The sequence below is a fragment of the Nymphalis io genome, chromosome 25 (assembly GCF_905147045.1).
Source record: "Nymphalis io chromosome 25, ilAglIoxx1.1, whole genome shotgun sequence".
NCBI classification, from domain to species: Eukaryota; Metazoa; Arthropoda; class Insecta; order Lepidoptera; family Nymphalidae; genus Nymphalis; species Nymphalis io.
Window position 1 is genome coordinate 2,549,722 of NC_065912.1, and position 13,002 is coordinate 2,562,723.

The following is a 13,002-nucleotide window of genomic DNA, read 5'->3' on the forward strand; positions in this document are numbered from 1 at the left end:
ATAACCTAATTAAGATTAGAGCGAAACCCTGAGGAGTAGTTCCGATAAGAGAAGTGGGAAGAAGAATCCCCTGTAGGGGATGTAGTTGAATGTATGATCTTTTAAAATAGATTATGTCATGTTTTCTTAATCTATTTAAAAAATATTATCGATTTCTATCTAGCTATGTTACCTCGTTCGCATTACAAATTTTAGTAGCTATTTAGTTAATAATAAGGTTCTTTTTTGCTACAAATACTTGATGGAAATGGAATAACTGTTTAGATTTTTAAGAATAATATTCGATACGACTCGTACGTCCTCAATACATAAGTTGATTGTATTATATGGGATAAATAACTTAAGATATCATACGAAAGAAATATTGATTTTTGTTCATTATTTCTCATACATATATCATATATTGGTATCTTCTTACGATACGTTCCCGATTGAATTCCAGTCCAACTTTGCCTGTTCTATATCCATTCGGATCTGAAGCAAACCGATATGACGTTACATATGGTATATTATGGTTACCATATAGTATATACTATACGATAAACTTTTATTTCCATGGTGTATAATAAAATTAAAGAATAGGAAAATGGATAAACGGCAACGATAACGTTCCGATTCGATTGCGATAAGTCCCCCAGGACATATCGTAGCGCACATGTGCGTGTGAAAACAGAGATGTCTCTTTTCGGTTATTCTTATAACGCAATGGGACAGCAAATCTGACACGATCAGAAAGCGCAAGGCTGTAAGTGACTTTACACTATCCGACTTCAAGACTTTGACTACAAAATTTTATATCAGCAGAAAATTTCATAAACTTTTCACTGGGCCGGGTTTGCACTCAGACTCTCGGGATAAACCTCAACACCGAGATTGTTTAAAGAGGTTTAATAAACATCCATACGCACTCTCTTAAATATCAATTTTCTAATACATAAATATGAGCTAGTTTAGCAGAAATTCAATTACAATATAGCTGTATGTATACACTCGGCTCTGCTCATAGAAAGTTACGATTAGTAGACGTTTTGATTTCGAAGTTCGTCTTCAAACATTTAGTCAACAACGCGTATTGCTAAATTGATTTTGCCTATTTAATTGTTCTAGTTACATGGACGTTATTATTAAACAGCTTTAAAACAACTGAGCATAACTTCAGTTTTAATTCCTTTATTAAATTATATATATGAAGTCGATTTAATTTCCATATCTTTATAAAACCAGTTGATCTAATATCAAGCGTTGGATAATAAAATTCTTCTAAAATTATACCTATAAATATACCTACGATGTGACATGACAGCCTTATGTACACGATTTCATACATTATATGCACGCACTGCACCACATTATACACAGATTAAAAATAAAACGCTTAACTTTTAAAATCTTAAACGATGAAGATAAAAATTTACGTAAATTTATTGTTTTAGAGGGTGATTAGAAAGTTAGAAACAACGCTGTATCTTCTTCTTTCGAATGTCAAATCAATGATGACGAAAAGAGATAAATGAGCGTCTAACATAATATTCGTTAAACGTTTAAAAGAAAGGATATTCTTTATATAATAATATCCTGGGACATTATTCACACACGGAAATGGACTATGGAAACCAGACAACTGATATACTACATATACTACTTTTCTTTTGTAAATACATACTTATATAGATAATTAGACCCAGATTAAAGACAAACAGAGATGTTGGATGTGGGTTTGGGTTGGAATCGAACCCATAACCTTCGGCGTGAAAAGCAAGTGTCTACCGACCACACCAAACGTCAATATAATTCAGAAGTTAATACAGTCAAATCAATCAAAATATTTTTTATTCAAATAGACTTTTACAATTTCTTATGAATTGTCAAGCGCTACCCCCGGTTCGGAATGTAGATTCTATCGATAAGAACCGGCAAGAAACTCAGTAGGTACTCTTTTTTTTTACAAAAAGACAAATTTGTATCAATTACATACACTTAATTCCTGCACGAGATCCAGCTATCATTCAATGCGCGCATTTTTGTCAGACATATACTCAGTAACATAGTAATAGGCTTTACTAATAAGATCATTTTTGTATAACTAATTGAAGCCTGCTTTGTAGCGACTCAAGTATAGACTGCGGAATTTTATTAAAAATGCGTACTTATAGTACTTTCATATCAAGTGTAAAACATTGAGGCAAATGGAATCGACTAACATTTAACGACTTTTATGATTAAAGTGGATAAGTTTAAGGAAAAGTCGATTCGTTATGGGGTATACTGCCCATAACATTCATAGCGTTCACTTCCTATTGAAATATAGCTCTGGATTACACAAACAATGGCTTATGTGAACGCACCCATTAACTTTTGTAACAAAACAACCGGTCAATGAACTTAGCCATTGTGGGTATTTGATTTTATAAATAATAAAATGTGCACTATTTTATATACGTGTGCTCGATACCTATGAACACATTTAAAAATATATAATCGAATACAAGCCATAGTAATAATATAAAAGGAGCTTTGTGTTGGTAAATCGTTCTTTCGACACATAAGCATAATGAACTGTATATAGTTATTGGGCCAAATTAAGTAGGCTACTTTTTATTATATAAAGGCATCCTAAAATTAAAGATTTCATCGATGCCACTTTGCCATTATATCGGGGTAATGTTCCGGTAAATATCTCATTGCTGAACGCTGCCCGCTCTTGATGATAAGGCTTGGAGCTCCATGACACCGCTCCTATGGAGGTTGGATTCATCATAACTTTCGAAAAGCAATAATTTATATTGATCTGTGTTCAGTTTGAAGGGTATGTAGTTAAGGGGGTTTTAAGAGTTTATTTCAGTTTTATGATTGAAAAACGTCCCTTATTGAGTCCCGTAAATCGCGCAAAATCCCGCAAATCAATTTATGTGCCTGAACCCAAAAAACGGCGATTTTTATCAATAGGACAGCCATCTATGGCTATATATAACAATTATATTTTATTTCTATTAAAAATACATATGAAACCGTAAAAGCCAGCAAATATATATATATACAAATGAATATATTCGTGTCAAAGAACTCATATCACACGACAACGCCCTCCATCGTCATAATATTAAGATTACGAAAGAAAGTTGTTTACTTACGGACAAACAATTTTATTATTAGTGAGTCATCCGCATATGAAATTCAAGTATACTCGTTTGATTTAAATAACGCAACGGCCGCTCGAGTTTAAACTATGTATTTATATATAATTCTTTAATGCGACCTATTTTTAACATGTGTAAAACTAAATGTATCGAAATTCAAAATTTTGATACTAGACATTTATACATATTAGACATTACATAGACTAGATTAGGAATATTAGTATGATTTTTTTTTATTAAGTAACGCCTTTGTTTATCTCATAGTCAATTGTCACCTCTATCCATAGACATTGTCACTGTAAGTATAAATCATTCTTAAGCCTTACACTATAAAAAACGCCAACAAAATAAAATCATACAAGCGCTTTTCAATCGTCATTTAGGATTATATTAATTGAAATGTCTACCATCGGTTCGGATTTTAAATCGTACCGAAATCAGAAAAAAAATCAGAAAAAAAGAAATAAGTTGTACTTCATAACTGGCTCACTCATCCTTCAAACCAGAACACAGCAATAGGTGGCAGAATAATTGAGTGGTTTGTATCTAGCCGGACAGACGTGCAAAGCATTATCATAAATCGATTTACATTAAATCAATGTAACAAGAAATCAAATCGACAATTTATAAGCGCGATTTAAAAGACAGATAGCGCCATCTATTAGACAACACGATAAATTACACGATCGAGAGACCACGCGTCCATTTCATTTGACCTATATTCAGGAGTAATCCTACAATAGCGATTGCCCTTTACATTGCTGTATAAACCCCTCAAATACGGAGATGAGATTTAATCGAGAGTATTTTTTATTTATTTGCTTTTATTTAATCTCCCACGATGAAGGGCCCGGAGGGATAGCAAGATATATTCAATACTTCTACCGTTAATTACATAAAGTTGTGAATTGACGTCCCTATATACCCATATATGTATATATTCTCGATAGGGAACAAATTGGAGATCTTATTTAGCATTAAATAAATATTTATAGGTGGGTTAAAATGAAATATTTGACAAGAATTATTAAATAATTTTACGAGTCTTATGTCAGTTGAAATTATATATAACGTATTACACAGCCGTGATAGCAGAGCGGCTACGTGAAACTTAGAAGCAAACTTAGACTTACACCACTGAGCTTTCATCCACCAATCGGCATTGGAGTAGCGTGGTGCATTACTTCAAACATCCTCAAGAGTAGAGGAACCCTTTCATTGAAAGCCGCTTAGAAACAACGCTCAGTACATATATTACTCTAATTAACTACGTTACATATATTACCATAGCATGAGAATAATTGCCCATCAATTAAAAAATCAATAAAAGTTGAAAACTAGAAAACTTTTATTGAATCGATTTCGCTTGCTGTAATTTGATATAATGTTCTGTAAAATTCGGATTTAATTTAATTCAATGTTTTCTGAACATCTAAGTATTTTCGTATATTTTATGATAACGTATTGTTTTTTTTTTTATTCTTTTTCTATAGTTTACATGCTAGTAATACATATAAATCATTATATACTCTAGTAAGAATTATTTCAGAGCATTTGACGATTGGATTGGAATTTTGATTTTGTTGTTGGTTCGTGTCTAAGCTCTTGTTTTGGAGATCATAATATGTTAAAGCTTAAACAAACAAACACATACATCAATGCATATTATATACATCGATGATATAACTTTATGGACCGGTTGGCGTGGTTAGTAGATACTTGCCTTTCACGCCGAAAGTTGTGGGTTCGATTCCCACCCAGGACAGATATTTGTGTGCATGAATATGTCTGTTTGTCCTGAGTCTGGGTGTAATTATCTATATAAGTATGTATTTACAAAAGAAAGGTAGTATATCAGTTGTCTCGTTTACATAGTACAAGCTCTGCTTAGTTTGGAATCAGATGGCCGTGTGTGAATAATGTCCCAGGATATTATTATAAGAAGCATATAATTCCCCTAATATATATTGTGATATGTATAACAATTCGATTTAAAGAAATGGCTGCGATGTCTTGTACAATTCAATTATATAATATATAGGACTATAAACTGCAACTTGTAACTTAATGACTCGTATGTCGATCGACGTTTTCTCAACGGTCATTTTACGTTACGAATAAAATAGCAAAATAAAATCCATATTGTTATGTCCCCCGCTTCATTGAACCAGCAAACGGACCCTCGTTACTCGAAATGTTCGCATGAACTAAGCTCAAAGCGCGTACCAGAAAGGAATAAGACACAGTCTCGATTTCAGCACCGATATTATGCGCGATATACAATCGATAACAGAATAAATTCATTCTGGGACCGCGATGTGGGTCGCACGACTCGCCAAAACAAATAAAAATGCAGCGATAGTCGACAGTGCATCGACCTTGCATCCTCGCTCCGAACGCGAAAAACACCAAGCGATATACCCCCCTCCCACTGAATAATAAGGTCCGATATTCCCTGTCAACGATATCGAAAAATAAGAAAGTAAAACCCAAGATGAAACTAAAGACGACCGTTTCGATTCATTGCAAATCGCGCCGTAAAACGAATATATAAAGTTCAATTTCGCGATACGGACGCCAGGAAATAAAAGACGAAGGGAAAAAGATAAAGACGTATTCATAGTAGTCCGTTATCGGTGAGTCCACGAGTAAATATTTCGCATTTCGCGTTATCTGGAATTAATACAGCGGCCGTTTTGAAATGTTGAATTTAGAAGAGTTTTCGACCGATTGCCGGTTGTTGACCAGCTGTTGACCCATATTGTTTAATGATTCACGCAAGTCTGACTTGTGGGGGTAAATACGAGCCTCTGTTTATCTTAATGTGCAAAGAATTGCAGAGAATTATTTGTTTTATGAGTTTGTTCTCTTATATTCGTACGACTGTCTACTAAGCTATAATATGTTAGGTCTATTTGCTCACGTTAATAATTCAATAATTGTCTCATGTTGTGATATCTAAAAAGGTTATTAAACAATTCGCAATTTAAATCATGAAATTTTAAATGATTTCGAAAATTTGATGTTGTTGCAGATTAAAACGTGCAGTCCTCGAAGGAACCAGTAATAGCACTACGAGACGTGCCTACACGGAAGATGAGTTGCAATCAGCTCTGCGGGATATCCAATCTGGCCGACTGGGCACCCGCCGTGCCGCTGTCGTCTACGGCATCCCGCGCTCCACGCTTCGCAACAAGGTCAACAAGTTTGGGCTCATGTCCGACACTGGCCAGGAGTCAGACCCGGACAGCGAGCCCGATAAACCGGAGTCACCCCCGTCCGTTATCCTCAAGATACCGACATTCCCGCCCCCCGACGAGAAGAGCCCCTCACCGGCAACCCCCGTCACAACGCCGGTCACGCCTATCACGCCGATCCTACCGCCACAGCCACCGCTCAATGCAACCTCGCTGCTACTTCCACCATCGGTCTACGCTGATGCACCCTCCAGTCAGCATCTTTTTACGTCACTGAGTGACGTAATAGCGAAAAGTATCAGCCAAAAGTTCCAGCAGCCTCTCGATAGACCGCCGCAGGCCTCGGACCTGCAATTCATGCGAGCGCCCGACAGACACGTATCCGTGATAAAAACTCCACCCGATAACCAGAGGAACTACGCGATGCCAAGCAATTCCAAGGCGACGCCCAATAACAACGGGCAGCCGGCGACTGGTGGTAAGGGCACGAGGCCCAAGCGAGGAAAGTATCGCAACTACGACAGAGACAGTTTGGTGGAGGCCGTGAAAGCGGTGCAGCGAGGCGAAATGTCGGTACACCGCGCCGGCTCCTACTACGGAGTACCTCACTCTACACTGGAGTACAAGGTAAAGGAGCGACATCTCATGCGACCCAGGAAAAGGGAGCCGAAGCCGCAGCAAGACATCAAGCCGCAGCCACCGAAGCCTGCCCCGAAACCCCCGACGAAACCCTTCACGAACGGGCTCAACGGCCCCGAGAGCGGCGGCTACCCGGCCGGTTACCCGTTCTGGCCGGGTGCCGGCTTCGCACCGCCGCCGACGCCCGACCTGTATGCGTCGCACATGATGCGGCGCCTGCGCGAGGAAGCCCCGCCGCCGGCCAACGGCTCGTTCCTCGAGGGCATCATCCGCTCGAGCCTCGAGCGGCCAGGCGCGGCGCTGCTGCAGCGGCTGAGCGGTGCGCCCGCGTCTCCGCCGGGCGCGGGCGCGCTGCGGCGCCGCGGCGAGCCCGGCGACGAGCCGGCCGCGCGCCGCCCGCGCCTCGACTCGGACCACCAGCTGGCGGCCGACATGCGCGAGGCGGTGCAGCGGCTGCGCGCCGACAAGCTGCGGCCGCGCAACGGCACGCCCACGCCGCCGCCCGCGGCGTCGCCGGCGGGGGCGGGCGCGGGGGAGCGCGCCTAGCCTCCGCCGCCCGCTTGTGATAATGTACAGTACATTCCGCGTCGCCGCTCCCCGCGCGCCCGCCGCCCCTCCCCGGGCTCGTGCGTTTACGCGCTCCCGCGAGTAGTCCTCGGTTCCGCTTCCCCGAACGTTCACCGTGACACGATGTATCACCAAATATCACAATAGTTACCTAAAGTCACAACCAATTCAATATAACACAGCTTTACTAATGCAATATCACAATTAAATAGTGTTTAGACGCCCGTGATAAGTAGACCGTTCGCATTCTGTACTCCTAGGGGATTCAGGGTTATTCTGGATTTATTTCAACTCCTCGAACCGTAGTTATATTATTTAGTGCGACTACTCGCTCGCCCGACGATGAACATTTAGATGGACGACGTCTCCGTTCGACGAATGTTTACTTCATTTCCGTGGGTCCGAACGACCTCGACCGGTCGTGTCGTATAATTCCATGGTAACGCTGAATCCCCCCCCACCACCAGGTTGTCCAAAATTATTTTCCTAAATCCGGAAGCCTCACGTTTTGACCTTGTTTTAAGTAAAAGACAACCAAAAGTTAATGTTATGAAATCAACTATTTAAATATTTTTAAGTAAATAAAAAACAATGTAACAAATTAATTATAAAGCTAGCTATGAGTGTAAATGTTATCGATTTTTAAGTGAATAAACGCAGATTTTGTGCGGTGTTTTTATAATTAGATAGGTAATATATTGAATGAAATTATTAGCTATGGCGGGATCGGTCACACCATCTCTTTCTGTCGCGTGGGCTAGATATGTGAGAGAGAGGGACAGGCGTATTTCCGTGGCTTCACGAAGCCTAAATCGGACTTGTGCAATTATTATTTTGTAAAAAATAGTAATTTAATGTGTGTGTGTGCTGACACGTGGATTTCCATATTACTAAATGTGATATTTAGGTATTACGAGTGCGGTTTGCGTGGCGTGGTGTTTACACCGACGTACATACATCTAGTGAACTTATATATTTTATGTACTATTATTGTATCTTAAGAAAATATATTCTTATTTTTCATGGTCCAAGTTTTAAATGTTTTATCGACTATACAAAAATATGGATAATCAATATTATATTCTCGTCAACTTTAACTAGCCCAAAAAAAAATTCCTCAAAAAAAATTGATATCTCCACATTTGTGACATTTTTTGGTGTTCAATCGAAGTATATAACGGAGGTACGAAGGTAAATAATGTATACGCTCTCACAGAATAAATTTAGGTAAAATATTTGGATATAAAAATTATCATACGATTACTTAGTAAGTTACGTGTAAATGTGCGCCTCATGAAAATTTAAGAAGTCTTTGTATTGTGTATGTAATTAAAATATACATATATTATATACAAGTTAAAGAAATAAATATTGTCGTACATTTTTCTTCGGAGACCACGAATGATGTGAAAATAGAAATACTATAGAGTCTGACTTCGACATTTCGACGTAAAATATCATAATTTCAAAAGGACCCGAAAATTGTAATTTATTATAAAAAAAATATAAATGTTTATATAATCTGTAAGTATCGAAATTCTCATACATATCCAAAGCCGAGATGTCGAACACTTACTCTACGAAAATTAAAAAAAAAATAAACAAAAATTTTTATATTCGAAATTTAAACTAGTCGATAGCATGTTTTCACCTTCATTTCGTTTTCTCTGTGTATAATTTTTGATGTCTTTTTAGCGTTTAATCCTCAAAAATCTATAATAACTGTTATATGCATTTATATTAGTAAAAGACTTGTAAGAAGTATATAAAAGACAAAAGATTGTCGCGTCGGCGAGAGCCCACCAGACCGCATTTCAAACGTTTCCAAATTCAAATTTTTTAAATAATCGAACAACTTTTTTTAATACGTACACAAATCTGTGTGTTATGCCTGACATTTGTTGATAGCTTAAAAAAAGTTATTTTGTGTTAGTTTGTACAGAAATAATAGGATGGGACAATTTGCAAAGATAATTTAGATGTTAATAAAACATTCCGTTTAGAATGTTACTAGATTTTTTTAAATAATAATATAAATATTTTTCACATCGGGAACAAATCATTATGTTGTTTAATCTTATTTTGTAACGTTAGTTAATTTTTAAGTGGCTTTATTTTTAAAATAACCCTATATATGATTATAATATTATATTGAGATGTTATACATGTCATTGTTTTGTGCGAAGTGTTTGGGGTTCGATTCCCGGTTTAAAAGAGAGTTGCGACTGATATGTAGTAGAAAAATGCCGATTGGACGCGCTCGGTCGGTCTGTACAAATCGTATACGTCACCTTAACATTTTAATGTTATGAACAGTGATCTCCGCAAATATCAGCTTTCCTACACGAGACAATGTAACGAATACACGCCATTTTAACTTGCAAAGGATTTTTTGTATACTTTAAATAAAAATCAGATATCATGCCTTTGCCTTCAGACTTTTTTCCACTGGCAACTCAACCGGTCTTGAGTGTTGCTATACTATTAAATTAATCGCTTTTCGATGAGATCACTGGTTTATTAGTGAATCGTTTTTATTGTATATTGTTCAATCATTTTTTCCACATAGTTTTAAGAATTTTAGTTAATAATGTAGTGTAATTTTGAATTAATAGGTAGGCGGTAGTAATTCTTTAATATTTTGTTAATTTTTTTTCGTATTTGTAATGAATTTCTTAAGGGTTAGGTTAAACTTGAACGGTCCTCGACTGGTCTAGGAACAAAAAGACAATGAAGGGAAGTTGCATTTTTTTTAAATAAAAAAAAAAAAACATTCTTTAGGATTCCGCGAGACGACGTGATCTAGAGTGCAATCTAATCTTAACACGCGTTTCTGAACGAAATCGTCGCTCAATATCGCTTTTTATTCGCTAATCAAAGGCGAATACCTTTATCATACCAATATAATATAGACTGCACAATCCGTAAGATAAACGAATAGATAAACGAAATACATAATAAAATGCCTGACGCTATCAGAATCAAAAAATCACGTTATTTTTTCATATTAGACGGATTTTGTAGTCAAAATATTAATTTGGTCGTTATATACCTTAAAAGACATTGCCAGATCTTATTTCTAAGCATTCGTAAACACATGTTGTTCGTTTGTGTGACTGTATCTTTGTATATAGCCGTTTTCCAACTGCAGGCAAAGCGACACGGCACGTGTATCACGCTATGTAAACTATGACACAGAGTGACATCGTGTCCCTTGTGCCTCCGGTCGTAGAGCGGATAGGATGATCTTAATGTAAGCTTCACCTAATTGTTTTCCTTCTATATCGATATTTATGTCTAGAAGATTAATTTTAAACGAAAAAAAAAAAATAATTATTGTACTTTTTTAACAATAATTCCTTATTACATTATAATTATGGAACGGACGGGAGATTTTGTTTTAAACAAAGCTAGAAGCAGTTCTCGGACGTGGGTTGCCACGTTAAAAATATGTACAACACAAAGCATTTAATTTTAGACATATTAAATATAATGTTATCTTTATTGAAAATGATAGTGTTATTCGAAATATTTTCATGGTGTATTTATTTGTGAAAGATTAACGCTTACGAAATTCACATCACATACTGGGGAACATTGCTTTTATGAATGTTGTCAGCGTAAAAAAAAAGAAATATTTTTTATTTGTGATTGGATAAGAAAATTATAATGATTTAGGTAATGGACCAATGTATAAGATAGACACTGTTATTTCCTAAATAATCAATTGAACAGCTCATGTTTTTTTTTTTTTTGATATTATATTAACTGAAAGGAGCTAACGAGATCAAATTATAATATTGTTATTTAATTATTGAGTACAAGTTTAATGGAATATTTTTTTTTTCAATATACATTACTCGCCTCTTTAATTTTTTTTTTGTTATTTTGTTCCTTTAGTTTTTATTGATATTGTTTAGTTTACAGATTGATGGATTCGTTAATTTAAGCGACTCAATAATTATTTTTTTTATTATAGACGTATATTATTCACTTCCTCAGTAGTAAAGTGATGTTTTTACACTATTTCTACATTGACTCACACCTGTTGCGGAAATTAAAAAAACAAGTAAAGTTTGGCGGTAAAAGTGATTGGCACAACACTATTGTATTGAATCTAGTCAAATTTTTAGATGAGAAAAAAATAATTGGAAAGCTAAGCTTACGGCGATTCGACTGACATTTTTGTAAAAAAGAATTAACGTCCAAAAAACGTCGCTTGGCGACATAAAAAGTTGATTTGAAATTGTGGAATTGTACACGTGTATGTTTGTAACTGTTTCTTACGTATAACTACTATAATGTTACGTAGCATCATTTGAAGTGGAAATATTTTTTTTTTCATATTATGTAATGACCTTTTATCTATAAGATCTTTATATCTTACGTTATCTTAATGAAGTGGCTGATTAGGCAGGTGTAAGAATATGCAAGGGTATTTAAAACCTGTATACAATAAATTTCTTTCATTTGTTGAAATTTATTTTGTTTTATTTATCACATAATTTTTAGGTTAAGTTTTTAATATTCTATAAAAAAAAATATTATGTGTAATGCCCAATAAATTCTAAAAAATCAATGAATTTATCTTATTACTCTTTATTTTAAATGAGGTTAAATATTTTTTGTTTCACCTATAAAAATATTATAATAAGTATAAAGCCATAATGACTTCAATACAATACTTAACAAGACTAATTGTCATACCTACAATCATAACAGATAATAAAATGTATTAAACAAAAAATCATTCACTATAATATTTCAAATTAAGTATATGGCAAATACTCATTTACAAAAAATATTAACCGCAATATCCATGTACAAACCAGGACATAAATAATTTATGTCATAACCTCGAAACCCAATTTAAAAAAACTCCTTTAACATCGGCCATATGTTAATCTCGTTCAGAAACTGTTACGAAAGAAATGTCTTACAAATTTTTATTTGTAACAAAACCGAAAAATATTATTTGTAACCGCAAATTACACAAGTAAAATAATTTTTTGGTTTAGCAGATCCGTTTGTGAGAATTGTAAAAAAAATTTTCGTACAGCCCGCAGGCCGATGCCACTTGGTCACAAGGCCGTTTAAAAAATAAACAATAAACAACATGGCCGCAAGTAAATTCGTTACAAGCCGTCGAAATGAGAAAAAATAACCAGTTCTCGAAGCGGTACAATTTTGTACATATTTTCGTCGAGAGTGAAATTTCTTAAATCTTGTTTCCATATAAAGGCTTGTTATACGTTGACTAGCTACTTATTTATTTGTTATTCTATAAATAGTTATTGGTGGCGATTGTTTTAAAGACTTTCTATTTTTTCATTCGATAGAAGAATGGTTTATTATGATCATTTTTTGTTGGAACAAGTTAGCTGAGAAGTAATATAATTACAAAAAGTAGGAAACGAGTCCATTTGTATATGCAATATTTATAATATACTTACCTGCTTAAT

The 13,002-nt window shown here is 35.7% G+C and overlaps 1 protein-coding gene across 2 annotated transcripts in view; it reads left to right on the forward strand.

The window, feature by feature from the left end:
• The window catches only part of LOC126778110 (mushroom body large-type Kenyon cell-specific protein 1), a 199,083-nt gene extending 187,064 nt beyond the window's left edge, over positions 1-12,019 (forward strand). For both annotated transcript variants that reach the window (XM_050501497.1, XM_050501498.1), the window contains one exon: positions 6,172-12,019. In XM_050501497.1, the coding sequence (XP_050357454.1) occupies positions 6,172-7,519 (1,348 nt within the window). In that variant the 3' untranslated portion in view covers positions 7,520-12,019. The remainder of the gene's footprint in view (positions 1-6,171) is intronic.
• Positions 12,020-13,002: the final 983 nt, after the last annotated feature.